This window comes from Adelges cooleyi, unplaced genomic scaffold (assembly GCF_023614345.1).
Source record: "Adelges cooleyi isolate 19-005CV unplaced genomic scaffold, UGA_ACOO_1.1 ACOO_flye_CR_arks_rails_tigmint_CR_PRNA_9, whole genome shotgun sequence".
Taxonomy (NCBI): domain Eukaryota; kingdom Metazoa; phylum Arthropoda; class Insecta; order Hemiptera; family Adelgidae; genus Adelges; species Adelges cooleyi.
In genome coordinates, this window is record NW_026096579.1 from 13,471,206 (window position 1) to 13,486,248 (window position 15,043).

Sequence of the window (15,043 nt, forward strand, 5' to 3'; positions counted from 1 at the left end):
AAGACTATATTTTTGAACGCTGTGTTATCTTCAAATTATTTTTATGTTTTCTTAAATATGTCTAAAACAAAAATAAATATTCTTTACATGTGTACATATAGATAATTTATGAATTGGCGACCATATTAACATATTATAATTATATATTTTATTAAAACGTATACATATTTTTATGATTATTAATAAATATTGATATTAAAACGCAGTTTGTTCGGTGATAATTTATTTGTTTGTGATTTGTTTGGTCACTGTGGTGGTAACTTTTGGTGGGCCTGTCGAACTCCAGCTCTCTTCGAACGATTCTTCTGATGAAAACTGTTGACTGGACGACATGACTGTACGCTTCTTAGTACCTCCTCCCGGTGTCTTTTCCACAGTCTCCGACACTGTAGCCGACGTTTCCTCCGACTGTTTGCTTTTGGCTTTCTGTTCCAGATGTGAGTTTGCCGTGTCTTTGGTGACCTGTTAAATGAGCAACAGCAAATTATTTGTTTATTTTCTTTGTAAGTTCTATAGTTTTGTTTGGCAAAATTTACACTCGTTTAAGGTTAGACTTTATATTTTTAAAATAACTAAAATAATTTGTAGAAATATGTTATTATGTCCGGATAAAGTTCCGGTAAAACTCATATTTTACTCTTTAACTAAAAAAAATGTTTTATAATCTAATTTTGATTTTCAAAATTGGACAATCAATGTACTACTGACAATTATATTATAATGGACAATCGAATGACGTTCGTAACTAGTAATTATTCATCAACAAAATCCATTTTCCTCAAACAAACAGACATAATTTATGCATTATTCATTGGAAAGTTTTAGACAAATTGTGCAAATCCCTGGAAGGTTTTGAAAAATTGATTTTAAATTACTTAGCACAACTGAAGTTTTTTCGTTTAAACCATTTATTTTTTATCAAATAATTACAAACAGTTATTTTTGACACGTTTCAGTTGTTTTATATGACTCGACGATCCAATTTCATATTACCTAATCTGATCAATATTTTTTGTTAAAAAACAACTTTATTGTATGCATTACTAATTTAGCTAAATAACTTTTTATCTGATATGTTTATATATATTATGTCTTGTTTCAACTTTTACTGTTATGTTCAACAGTAAAATACATAATATGTGTTTTATTATAATCCGCTATTAGGTCAAGGTATCAGTTCCAGGCGTAAAATAAGCAAACCACTATAGCGGAATGTAAAAAAGGTGGTATAATTGATAAAAATAGGACTAGTAATAATGTGAAGTATTTGTAAACAATTGAGGCATTATACATATTAAAGTCGTCATATTATATAAAGTTTAGTATATTATTAGAACGACACAGAAGGGTCAGCGCTTTTTAAAATACGGACATGGGCTTGCAAGAATTATCTGTAAAAACGACAGAAGTAGCTATCGGACTCATGCCAGAAAACATTGTATTCTATTAAGTACAAACATGTGGGTCATTGTAAAAGTGGTGTAACTCCAAATTATTTTAAATATACCTAATTTTGCTTAATGGAGTCACATTTAGCGATATCTTTCAATAAAAAAAAGAAGCGACTCCAATAAATGCAAAAATAAATAGAAAATAGAAAACACTGAATGAATACTTGTATTTGTTTTCCAATACATTAATTTACAAAAATTATTTCAAAATTAAATTACAAAGAGATAATTCACTTTTACAATAAACGACACATGTAATATACTGATGAAATAATATTTTATTCCGAATAAAAAAATCTAAATTACTGTTATAGTGTAAACACTGTTTACAATAATTAGACAAATACAAATTTAAGTTACAATGTCTTAACACAATCAACAGGTCGTATCCCCAAACTCATTATATTGACCACAAACTAGTTGACCACTGAATTATTTTTAACAACACACGAGACTAGACTATGTAAAAAATTGAATCTCGCCCAAGTAAAAAATAGTAACATTGTTCGAGTAATCCCAAAATAACTCCATGGAAAACCTTTACAAGTGTTCTTTAAATATTATTATTATTTTTGTTATAATCTCTCTTAGGGGTGTACCTACACTCGTTTATTAAGTATTTTATTAGCTATAGTGCTAATTACTTAACCCTCCTGTTAACACTATGTATAAGTTCATTTATGTACTTCTAAAACAAAAAAATGAAAATGAAAACGCTATAGCTTAGAGACAAGAAATATTACAATTTTATTTGAACCCTATGAATTTTTTTGCTATATAATAGTGCAATACTGAAACTGAAATTTTAATTTTTGTACAAAAAGCAAAAAAAAATGCATTAACTGTTGGGTGAATGATAGTTTATTTGAAGCTCTAGGTTAATTTTTTTATATTATTCACACTATTAATAATTAAAGTTAAAAAACAAGCGTAATTCGGATTTTTTTCTAGTACCGTGACTAATCCAATACTACTTTAGCAGTATATTTAATATTATAAAAATATGTATTACATTGCAATATTATGCTATTTACCTCTTTGTTGCGTTCAGACACCACTGATGTTTCTTCAGTTGCCGATACCGTTTGTTTGCCAGCGACGGCGACAGGTTTTTTTTCAATTGTTTGTACTTCCATTTTATTTATTTTTAGACTTTTTTAATTTTATTTAATATACAATAATTTAATTACAATTTTGTTAAACCTACATAAAACAAGTAACGCGGTTTAATTACTCGTTCTTCTTATAAACACTACGAGCCACAGGCGGCAAAGGCTTTACTACTTCTACTTCTTCCTCGTCTTCGTAGTCTTCGTAGTCAATGTCTATTTCTTCGTCGGACAATTCTTCTTCTTCTTCTCCGGAGTCACTGTATTCCCTATTTACAGATAATAACATCAATAACAATTAAATGATTTTTAAGGTGCAGTTAGGGATATTATTATGTCACATTGTTAAATGATTAAAAATATCTAGAACTGATTAGGCTTGTATAACTATGCAAGTGTATGACGTAGAATATACTGATTTTAAAAACATATTAAGCGTGGCACAAGTACAATAAAAATTAGTATTTAATATTGGTCAAAACAAGTAAGGCGATACATTAGTAATTAAGTAATAAATAATAATTTAAAGACATAGCGAAAGGGAGTTAGGAAAATCAAAACACCATCACGGTTCAATGATCAAAAAAAAAATGTTGGCAACAAAATTATCATACCCCTAAATGGGTTTTTTCATAATAAATATCGGTGAAAGCTTAAAGGGGTTTGAAAAATCATAACTTATCTAGCTTGCTCTCATGTTGCGCTCAAGATTACCATTTCTCTATGTCTTCTGTGTACTACATTTAAATTTGTTTCAAAATCGTCAAAATATCTATCTTTTTAGAAAATAAATATTTGTTTACATTTATAAATGTGATATGACAGTGACCTAGCCACATAAATAATATATTATTTATTGAAATTTAGTACTAGTACCAGTTTAATAACTTGTTTTGTTAAGAAAAATGTTGAGTATATTTTATTTAAATAAAAACTCAATCCACTGTGGAGTTCTCTTTTTAAACTGAATTTTTATTTTTGCTATTTAAAACTTGTTGTAAATCGGGTTTTTATAGATATAGATAATTACCATAAGCTACTAGGTTTTTACAAACATTTTAATGTTTTTATTAGTAGAGAAAATTGGATAAACTTTAATAATAAATGTTAAAAGAATATCCAAGACTATAAATGGACGGAACTGGCATTGCAGAGGTCGCAAGGTTTTCAGGAATTAATAAAACTGAACTTGAAAAAAAACTCAAATCATTCGATGCGAATCTGTAGATGATAAAATTATCAAAATATATCAATAAAAACATTGTGAGCGCAAAAATGTGCTTGAAATTATATTTTGAGGTATATAATGAAAATAATTTTCAGATACCTATCGACTGATAACTCAGTTTTGGGTTTTCTTTAATTCAAATAAATGTGTATCGTATGTTAAGTTCTACTCTAGATCTACTGCATACGGTGTGTTCAAAAGTCCACGTTATTGATCCAAATCCAATAATGACCTTCAGTGTTTGACATTGAATTTATATCATAGACCATTTTTGTGTATACAGGCTGACTCATGAACCTAAGTGCCGATATACAATGTATCATAATTAATGAATCACTCTGTAGGTAAGTGTTAATATTATCGTTTTGTAAAATACGAATTATACACTTAAAATGAGTTTTAATGTACATTACTCAACTGTATAAATATAGAATCAATACTTCCATTATACTTTTTTTAAATATAAAATTTCTTTCTCCACTATATGAGATATTGATAGACAGATTGATCTGTTTTGATCATGAATGAATAAATATTAAATGATTTATCAAACATGTGAACTATTTGATATTTTTTTTTTTGTGACAAATCACCATACTTATTACCATGTCGAAAATCGTTTTTAAAATTTAAAGGGTTACAAAGTTAAATTATTGTTTTTTTTTAATGTGAAAATATCCAAATAAGATTAAAAATGCCGATTTTTAACACTGTTTGCAATGCAAATAACTATAGTGTTTTGTTTCAATATTTAGATAATATTGTTTAATCATAAGTTCTACAAAACCTCATAGTGATGCAGTAGTTCTAGATATTTTTAATATTAGGTACTCAATATATTATACTCTAGGATGGGCAGCATTTTTATGTACATTTTGTACTTGTCAATTCTCGAAAGTCGAATATACTTTTGGTCACAACAAACAATATGTTTGTACCAAAAATGTTATTATACAACACAATATTATGCAAGTTATTAAAACGTTCTACAATTTATATATATACATTATACATACCATTTTAGTGATGTGTTAAGCAACGTGTTAGACTACAATTTTCGTGAAATCCGAGTACGCTTCTATATACATATATATATATATATATATACATACATACATACATACAAAGCTTGATGACTTACGCATTTATTTTTTCACTAAAATATGTTACAGGCAAAACTCAAACAACAGCTGCCGTTGGCGACTTTAGCACGCTTTAACGTTTTAAGCACACACTCGCACATTTATTATGCAAAGCGAACACATTAAAATATACTGCGTGTAATGAATAATCATTATATAGATTTTGAACACTGTAACAGACATTTTGCTGTACCCCGAAAACGATGTAAATTAAAACTTTGCTGGTTAATGGTCGGATACTTAAAAAAATGTTCATCTATTAAACTGTAGCACAGCTTGAATAAATGTAAACATGTATTTATTTATTCATACACATACAAATATATTGTATTGAGTTCATTTATAACGCCAACCCCGAGATAATTAAAACGAAAATAATCACCCGAAGATGAAATTATAGCTTGACGTGTTATTCTGTTCTAATTTGTAATTTTGTTAAAATAGATAATTTGTAAAAAAAAAAACTACACACAAAACGTGTTTTATACTGTTGAAATTCGTCTGATATTTTTTTTAAAACAGTGTTACATTAAATCAAATTTTAGTATTTTCAACAATATTAATATTATATACGCATTAGAATAATAAAATATATAAAATTGATAACTATATATATATATATTTATATTATACGAGTTCTTCGTGTAACATAATTCGTTTAAACAACACCTTGACCACTTACAGTTGCTGTTCTTGAATGGTTTCCTGATGACCGTTTCTCTGTTCTTCTAATAGAAAAGCATCTATTTGTTCAGTCTTTTTTACTTGCGAGCTTTTTTTAATTTCAGCTGTGCCAGATAAATCTTTCTCACTTTCTGGAGTTGGGTTTTTATCACCTTTTTCGATCACAACAAAGTCAGTATTCTTATCAAAATACGTGGGCTCATCGCTAACATCAGGTAAAATGACGTTTGTTTCTTCTTTCTTGGGTTCTTCAACTTTTTTAGGTCCTTCTACTTTTTTGGGCTCTTCTACTTTTTTAGGTTCTTCTACTTTTTTGGGTTCTTCTACTTTTTTGGGTTCTTCTACTTTTTTGGGTTCTTCTACTTTTTTAGGTTCTTCCACTTTTTTGGGCTCTTCAACTTTTTTAGGTTCTTCTACTTTTTTGGGTTCTACTACTTTTTTAGGTTCTTCTACTTTTTTGGGTTCCTCTACTTTTTTAGGTTCTTCTACTTTTTTAGGTTCCTCCACTTTTTTGGGTTCTTCTACTTTTTTGGGTTCTTCTACTTTTTTAGGTTCTTCTACTTTTTTTGGCTCGTCGACTTTCGTGGGTTCTTCTTTTACTGCTGGCTGTTGGACAATATTAGGTGTCTGTGGTACATCTTTTGTTTTGGGATCATTTTTTTCGTTAGTTTTAATATCAGGCTGTATATTAGGAAGTGAGTTTTCCTTATTTTCAACTATATCTTTTGCCTTGGCTACTTCATTTTCTTTAGATATAAAGTCGTCAATTTTAGAACTATCCTTTTTATTTTTATTATCTTGTTTTATTTTTTCATTTTCCCTAGTAATAAAATCATCTATAATTTTAGAACTTTCAGGAATTTTAACATCTTCATACTTGGGAGGCTTATCTGGTTCATCAGACTTCAAATGCGCATCGTCATTAGCGATTTGTTCAAATTCTTCAGATAACTTTACATCGTCATCATCATCATCATCCTCAACATCATCATCTAAATCGTCGTCGATGTTATCGCTTACATCATCTTCATCGCTTACAAGTTCTTCATCCACATTGTTATCTGTCTCTACTACATCATCTGTTACACCATTCGATTGCTTCTGTGACCCAGGTGAAGTGTCTTTAATAGACTCTGGACAAGAATCCTAAAAAGATAAAATATCCATTTAGTTATTTAGAAATCATTAATCAAATAAAATGTATGATATTATTTCAAGCATATAGTGAACTACATAATTATCACATGTTTATCCTAAGACTGTTAGGGCTTTGCCGGCTGTAACATTATTGTGGTGATTAAAGTTCAACGATGGAGTAAGGTAAATAACAATATCTTTAACATATAAGAAAGTTAGTTCAAGTAGAATATCATTCATATAGTACGAGTCAGATTAATCTAGTTTAGATGAAGAATGAGGTAATTACTAGGAGAATTTTACTCTGGTGATCCACTTGTCAATTGAATCGACAAACAAAATAAAAAGGAAAAGGTTAAGTGTGCTCCTCGGGATACACGGGAAGACACATCATACACTTTTTTTATTTCTTTAATAAATTAAGACTTTATGTCTAAGATAACAGTGTAATTAAGTTATAGTTCAATAATATTACGATGCGTATAATGCTAATTTTTCAAAAATAATATTACTAATTTAGAACCACTAGCATTATTAACAAACATAGTCCCAACTAGAGGCCATATTTTATAAATACATATATTAACAATTCCTTTAACTAAAAAAAAAAAAAAAATTATCACGACTCTTCAACAAAATATAGATATACGCCTAAGCCTATTAATGGATTCAAGTTTTAATGATAATTAAATGCAAACTAGTCAGCGCCAGTTTATTTGGTCGTATTTACAGATAACTAGTTATAATTAGACTAATGATATTTGAAGAGTAAATTTGAATGAAAGCGTAAATAAAAAATAAAAATACACTACCCAAGAACGTGGCACCATGTGTGCTGTTACTCATCACTCAAACTTTTAAAACAAATCTTAATTAGTATTGTTCTGGCTATATATGGACAAAAACAAACAAACGACTGGCATGTATAACGAAAACGGTATAAAGAAAGGCAGGTGTGTCTGATTCAAGGCTACATTGTGGGATATACGTGGGATCGTATATTAACGGAAATGGGTTGGCTGAGTAAGGTACTGTTGCCTGCTTGATAATAGAAATGTCTTAAGTTTCTCAACGGGTTCAGCGAACTTTTCGGTAAAATGGACCAATGTTAAAATTTAAAACGATTAAATTCAAAAAACATAAATATACCTTAAACGACCATCATACATCAATAATTGAACGAATACTTATGAAGAATTAAAATCTAACAAACACTTGTTTATATTATTATCTCAGTTATTTATCACAGGCCCGTGTAATTCAACTTGATAACGGTCTGCGAGCAAAAACTAGTCTGCGAAACTACGAGTACAAAAAAATCGTACACTTTTGGTAAAATAAGTTCAATATTGAAATATAAACTGATTAAAGACATTTTATTCAATTGGTAGCTGAGATTATAAAAATATCAAAACATTTTTAAGAAATAAAATTAACTATAAGAAAACAATCTAAAGAAGTTAAGAATCTTAAGAAGTAAAGTAATCTAAAGACAGGCCTTAGCTACAGGTCTATAGACATTTTGTAACATGAAATTATTTTGAATTTTGAAAAACAAATAGATATAATATATAAAAAAGTTAGTTTTAGGTCTTTAGGACTTGAGGTTTGAAAATTAGTATGAAGGTAGATCTAGAGGAGTTGGGCAATAATATTATGTACTTTTTTCTGTAAAATCAGTATTCAAACTTTTTTTTTTATTAAAGAAAAACCCCAAAAAAGGGGGAAATTGTGTTTTGATCTAAGTAAATTTCCAGGTTGTTATGTGTGAGTGAATCAACAGGTATCTGAAAAATATTTTCATGACGACACATTGGTAACAATGGCAACAAATTTTTGTAGAAAGACAAACAACCCTAATCTTATCCACCTTAATACTAAAACATAGTTTTAAGCATATTATAGCTTTCACAATGCTTTCGACGCGTTTATTTGAAAGTGATTTAATTATTTTCAGTTATAATAATTTGTATAGACCTGTGACCACCCCCGTCCTAATATATTCCGTCCCCACTACGCCCCAACCTTGCTGTACAGGTTTTTTTTTAAATAAACTAAAAGTGAACTTGTCAAACGTTTCAAATGCCATACAATAAATTATAAAAATATATTTGCATTTTATTTAACGGACACAATTTTTTTTGTGATAAATTTGGTAATGTATGAAGTACAAATTAAATTATAAAACTAAATTCTTTTGGTACTCATAACATTTCACTTTCCAGCTTCATAACTAAAAATTATCAGTAAAAAGTAAAAAATAAAATTGTACTTATGCATAAAAATGATTTCTAAACCATTTATTTTGAAATAAATGATTTGTGAATTGACAATCAAATTATTTATAATGTATATGATTATAAAAGAGTTTTGTGTTATCATATGATTTGTAATAAAAATGGTAATAAATAAAATTAATTTGTGTATGCATCAAAGAATTAACAGTTAATGAATGCCAACTTGTAAATAAATCAAATTCCTTTTTCCTTATTTTAAAATGTAATAGCACTTAAGATAACGGGCTATTTAAAAGCAAACAAAAATAAGTTTATCATACATTTTTCTTTAATTCAAATTTCACATAATGGGCTGAGAACTCTAATCTGTAGTCTTATATTTTAAAGTGATAATTCATTACTAACCCGAAAAAACATTTTACGGCGGAGTTGTGAATAACAAATCTTATTTTTAGTCATTTTTACTACATGTTTCCATTTAAATAAATTTATAATAATACATATTTTAGCTTCAATGAAAATATATTTGTTATGCTTTAAAATAGTAAATAGTAATTTGAAGTTGGGATAGTAAAACATCAATTAGTTTGTTATTATTATGTCATGCGATCATATTTTTAAGTTAATAAGTAGATTTATCATGTAAAACTATTTCCCTGATTTTTCATTTCAGATCCACGTTGTAGCTTACAACTAATATAGACTATATACTATTACACAGCATGTTTTAAAAGTTTTGTGACAAAAGTACTTGTGCAAACCCTTAAGCCCTCCTCACTCAATTATTGAACGTTGAAGTTCTTTACTTCCTTGCGGCATGTCAATTGAAAATCAAATTTAACCTTGATTACAATACAAGCTTATTTAATCTCTGTCGTGTAGGTACCTACAACATGGGTAATCGATATTTGTCGATTTTCTCGTTTCTATAACACACCTAAATGAACTCTACTATAAAGTATCGAATATCTAATATGTGTATGTAACATAATAAATATAATAATAAGAACATCGTCGTTTATTTATTTTTTGCGCAGAAAGAAAAATGTGCGTGCGACGGTTTAAAAAAACACACATTGAGTTTATTAATAAATGCATGAGTAATCTTTGGCCGACGTCGATGTGCGAATGTTTTCTACGAAAGAAACTTAAAAAAATGTCCAAAACTTAAGTAGTTATTCAAGAAACATTTTGTCTATGCGGCGACAGCGTTAGTCGCCCAACGCCTACTTTCGACGTCGCCGACAGTGATTGATGCGTGCTTACATTTATAAATAAGTATAAGTATTGTGCGCAGGTAACGTCGAACCCATATTATTATTATGAACACCGCAAGATAATAGTGCATAATATTGGTTTGAACACACTATTGTCTAAAAAAAAAGCTGGGCCACTGTCTTAACAAAATCTTATATTCTCAATAATTGGTGACGATTCGATATTCGACTCTTTACAATACCACATACCGGTGCTCTGAGGATAACTCTATAGCAGAAATAACACATAGCAAGGCTGCTGACTGACGAACATACTATGTTCGGCTTAAAGTCATTGTGGTGGTCCGACTTCCTTCCTCGCCCAGTTCAGTAAACCCATCGCCCACCGGACGGACCAAACACATGGTCGCCTCCCGCGGCTTCCCGAATCCTATTTCTGTGCGGTCTAGCCGGTGCCAAAGCGGCGGTACCGCTCTCATACCTACACACATATGTACTGCATAAACTGTACTGTACAGATAACAGTCTGGACACAGTATAGACATTGATTAAACATGCTTAATTGTATGTAAACATATGGATGTTTAATCATGATATAGCTGATGCAATTCTATGGTGGCGGTTAATGTAAATAAATGTGAAATTAATAATATCGAGATTACCTGACTTACCTGGCCGAAGAAAAAGTTCCACACCAGCAGCAAGTACCGTCTGATTGCTTCCAACATGATTGCGGTTCACCGTGTTCTCATGGATCGTTTCCGACAAACAGATAGCAACGGTTTTGATCAGCAACGGAGAGACTTCTGTGGTATAACCCGATCCGATCGTTGAAGAAGTACGGAATGAAAATATCCACAAACCGATAAAAACAAATTAAAAAAAAAAAAAACTGTTTCAACAAAACCGTTTGCGCGACGCACACGATTTAATCGATCCGTAGGTATGACGATTTTTACCTGATTTTCTGCTGTTGTTGTTTCGTTGTACTTTATTAATAACCGAACCGATATGAGATTTTTGTTTTCCCCGGACAAACGCACAGCTGGTTATAGGCTATAGCGACTAGAACGCACTGGCGGACCGACGAAAATGCACCGGCGTCGAATCGTTTCGGTTAGCTCAAAGTGAATACAATAATAATAATATGTGTTTTTAGAAGGAGAAGGCACGCGGAGGGGAAAAAAAAGAACAGGCGCGGATGACGTCACCCCGACCGAGACGGACCTAATAATAATCGTGACGACGCCGCCGCATCGTGCAGCAGCAGCCCACTGCTTTTTTTTATCACTGTTGTCAGACACACATAACTAACTCTATTCGTTGCACTGTGCGAATCGCATTATCTACAATCCATAATAATTATTATTATACCTATACACGTATAATGCACCGCACAACGGACTCTTCCTCATTGTCACTCGGGTAGTAGCCGGTATGATATCATAAAAAAAAAAATGGTTTATAGTTGATTTTTATTCTCTGATCGTCTGCCATCGTAACAGGAATTTGAAAATATTCCCTATAATAGTTTTAGTCTATATATCTCTAATTAGTAAACGCTCGATAGGATTATACTTTGTTATAAAATATAATGCATCCGTACAGTCGGTTATGAAATCCAAGACACAATAACTCCTTACGTCAATATCCAGTTTTCCAATATTATCTTGTATGAAAAAGTATAACGGCTGTTTTACAATAGTAAAATATATTTGCAACGCTTAAATTGAGCCCAAAAGCGTTTTGATTCGAATAAATTGAAAAACGGATATGACATTCTCTCACAAATCATCTTCGTTCATAAATTGTGTTAACAAGTCTTTTTGATCATATTCAAAAAAACTGTCATGAACCGTGTAATCCGCATTTGGCGTAGCTACGTTTAGATGAAACAAATAGTATAAAAACGTCAAGGACGATGTGATGGTGTGATAAAATTTAAACTAGAATACGGAATTCTTATTACTGATTTTTTTTTTAAAACATCATTAGTTGTAATATTATAGTAAGAAATTCAAGTACAATACTGTTACACTTGCCCATAAACACACGTTTCCAAATGTAATAGAAACATTCCTAGTGATAAATTACATTTTCACAGGAAAATAATCAATAATTGTTCGATGGTAATTAAAACTGTATGATAAAAAAAATAACGATAATTGTATTATTGAAAAGTATTAAAAATTACATCAAGCTACCGGAAGCTATATTACCTAGATATTAAGGGTGTGCCCCGAAAGAAGGGTGTATTTATACAAGGATTACCCTTTGTGTACGGTGTGCGCCTAAAGAAATCATAATTTGTTTATTAAAAATTAGACATAAACAATTCGAGATGTATTAAAATTTAAAGACAAAGTGATTCTTTTATCTTACTTAGTGGTCGGAAATTAAAGGCTATAGAAATTGGAAGGCTAAAGACTTAAAATAATAAGTTTTACTGGTATAATATGTTCGATGTGACACTTACTAGTGATTATAGTATATAAAAGTTTCCACTGCAAATCAACATACCATTTCGATATAATTTTTTTTTTTTTTTCCTACCTAAAACTAAGCAGTTTAATGTAAATTCAAGAACATTCGATCATCGCTCGTTGTTTCAGCATTGATAATCAATTGATGTTTACATTATAATATTCTTTCGATGGACGACGTTACACAATAACATTATCCGACAAGATTTTACATCGTTGACTAAGAAAAAAAATGTATAACTTTACATAACATTATTTTTTTTTTTATACTAACACCAAGATCGATAAATTCAAAGGATATAAAGATACATATCAAAACGTTACATATCATTACTATATTAGGTTTTAAAAGGTTTTTTATTCTTATGTGTTTGCATAATACAGTTTAGTAAGACGTTTCCAGACTTATGTGACAACTTAAAAAAAGGGCCTTCTATGTATTATTAAAATAGTTGTAACTCGATAAAAAAAAATATATATATTCTATAAGAACACAGTCGCAGACAACTTAGATATAATTTTAGTGAATCACATATTATAAAAAAATGAAGTATTTTAAAAAAGAAAACCCAAAAGTATGCTGAACATTGGAAGTTAATGCGTATTCCGTTAATCGGTTAATAGGTTTATCAATTTTCGAACAATCCAATACTGACTATTATGTTTTAATAGAAATCGTTCAAGGTCTAGTATTAACAAAGTTGAGGTAAAAAAAGCTCACGGTTTATTATTATAAGTACAAAATAAATACAAAGAAAAAGAGATCTCGTGAATAGTTATTTTGACTATGGCATCATGGCCATGGGTGAATTAAGTAATTTGTAAAGGTAATTTTAAAGTTAAAAGTAGCTTTAAGAACTAACAAAAGTCATGCTCAATTTTATTTATTTTCTAGTAAAAATATTAAAATATACAGAAACATTTTGCATTATATTTGTACATTGAATTAATTTGAATTAAGTAAAAAAAAACATTATAATTCAATTTGGTGCGAAAAATGATAAGTTTACGTACTAAAATGACGAAAGAGTAATGAACAAAAATTACAATTTAAAAATTAGTTATTTTTTGCAGTGAGGATTTCCGTTTAACACATTTGTTATAACTTCGACCACAGTAGGTAATTCAAAAGTAAAAATTTTAAAAAAACCTAGACATAACGACATATTATATTAGTTAATTGATGTTTGTTTTTGTAAAAGATCTGTTTACACTGAAAAAATATTGATCTTTGTTCCAAGTCGTGGTTACCAAAACATTTATAAATTGCAAATGATACTACGTTCTAACGAGATTATAGTTTCTGGCAAAGTTATAAATAATATAATTTACTATAAACGATTCTAGGTCATTAAAATAAAACAAATAACGCATATTTTGATATCTCATTTGAATTAGTATACATTACAATTTTCAAATGTCATAAATATAAACACATTTTTTTTTACTAAACTATGTTCACATTGTAAACGGTGTGCATTAGTCAAATGTCACAGAATTAATGAGTATTATTTTTAGAATTCTTAATGAGCCATCTTTAAAAAAGTAATTATAGTTACAAGAACACTTGTCGTCGTTTTAATTGAACGATTTTTAACGAATCATTGCTTAGGTACTTTAAACGGTATTTCATTTATATGTCAAATTACATAATATTTTTAATCGTATGTCCTCCGGACGAAGTGTGGCAGTAAGATACACTGAAGTGTTTTATATATATATTTTTATTATGAGTTGTCAAATAATATTATAACACATCGATTAATCTAGTACAGACAGAAGTAAGACGAGAAGTAAGCTTGAATGTTTTAACATTGTTACTGTATAATGTATTTTTAAGACATTTGTAAACCACCAACTACCGTTAGATAAAAAACAAATAGGAAATCGACACTGGACAACGAAATTGTGAACGGCAAGTCCTGTTCAATTGTTAGCGTTCATCTCGTGTTAAAAGAGAAATATTAAATTCTCTTGTCTACTACCGGGTCGTTTGTATTTCATTCTGTTACGAACATCATCTTAAGGTTAACAAAAGCATAATATAAATATCATATTCTACTCCGGCCCGAATAATATATATATTTGAATCATCAGAATCGCATTTCTAGACAAAAGTTTTTCTATTTTTAATTACCAGACCTCTGTGTGCAATTCGATTATTGGCAACCCACACGGACTTGTCTTAAAAAATGACTAACGATGCCAGGAATTCCATGGAGAACGCTAGACATTTGTTGAAAATTGTTCAAATAGAGCAACCAGCGCACCATTATAGGATGACAAAAAATATTTATGTCGCCATATTCACGAAATTATTTACTTACAACACTAAAATTAAAATAATAAGAACGT

General features: G+C 29.6%; 2 protein-coding genes across 47 annotated transcripts; both read right to left on the reverse strand.

Annotated features, from left to right (window-relative positions):
- Positions 1–125: 125 nt before the first annotated feature.
- Positions 126–2,603, reverse strand: LOC126847071 (uncharacterized). The gene is made up of 2 exons (XM_050587096.1): positions 2,486–2,603; positions 126–462 (listed from the first exon to the last, which is right to left on the reverse strand). Exons 1-2 carry the CDS (start codon positions 2,585–2,587, stop codon positions 223–225), a joined length of 342 nt encoding a protein of 113 aa, XP_050443053.1. The 5' UTR covers positions 2,588–2,603; the 3' UTR covers positions 126–222.
- On the reverse strand, positions 2,572–11,346 carry LOC126847064 (probable serine/threonine-protein kinase kinX). Of its 46 annotated transcripts, XM_050587073.1 has the most exons (6): positions 10,868–11,345; positions 6,166–6,760; positions 6,094–6,129; positions 6,022–6,039; positions 5,613–5,985; positions 2,572–2,829 (listed from the first exon to the last, which is right to left on the reverse strand). In XM_050587073.1, the coding sequence occupies exons 1-6, from the start codon at positions 10,931–10,933 to the stop codon at positions 2,682–2,684; spliced, it is 1,236 nt and encodes a 411-aa protein (XP_050443030.1). In that variant the 5' UTR covers positions 10,934–11,345; the 3' UTR covers positions 2,572–2,681. The 46 variants fall into 46 exon arrangements, with proteins under 46 accessions (XP_050443030.1, XP_050443036.1, XP_050443013.1 ...); XM_050587079.1 differs by having other exon boundaries at positions 5,613–5,913; positions 6,022–6,075; positions 6,112–6,760; positions 10,868–11,346; XM_050587056.1 differs by having other exon boundaries at positions 6,022–6,075; positions 6,112–6,760; positions 10,868–11,346.
- Positions 11,347–15,043: the final 3,697 nt, after the last annotated feature.

Coding starts and splice junctions, on each gene's coding strand:
- LOC126847064 (XM_050587045.1), bottom strand. CDS start 10,933: ATGTTGGAAGCAATCAGACGGTACTTGCTGCTGGTGTGGAACTTTTTC. Junction 6,761..10,867: donor TCTTCGGCCAGGTAAGTCAG/GTAATCTCGATA, acceptor TTATCTTTTTAG/GATTCTTGTCCAGAGTCTAT. Junction 2,830..5,612: donor ACCATTCAAGAACAGCAACT/GTAAGTGGTCAA, acceptor ATCTGTAAATAG/GGAATACAGTGACTCCGGAG.
- LOC126847071 (XM_050587096.1), bottom strand. CDS start 2,587: ATGGAAGTACAAACAATTGAAAAAAAACCTGTCGCCGTCGCTGGCAAA. Junction 463..2,485: donor TGTCTGAACGCAACAAAGAG/GTAAATAGCATA, acceptor CTCATTTAACAG/GTCACCAAAGACACGGCAAA.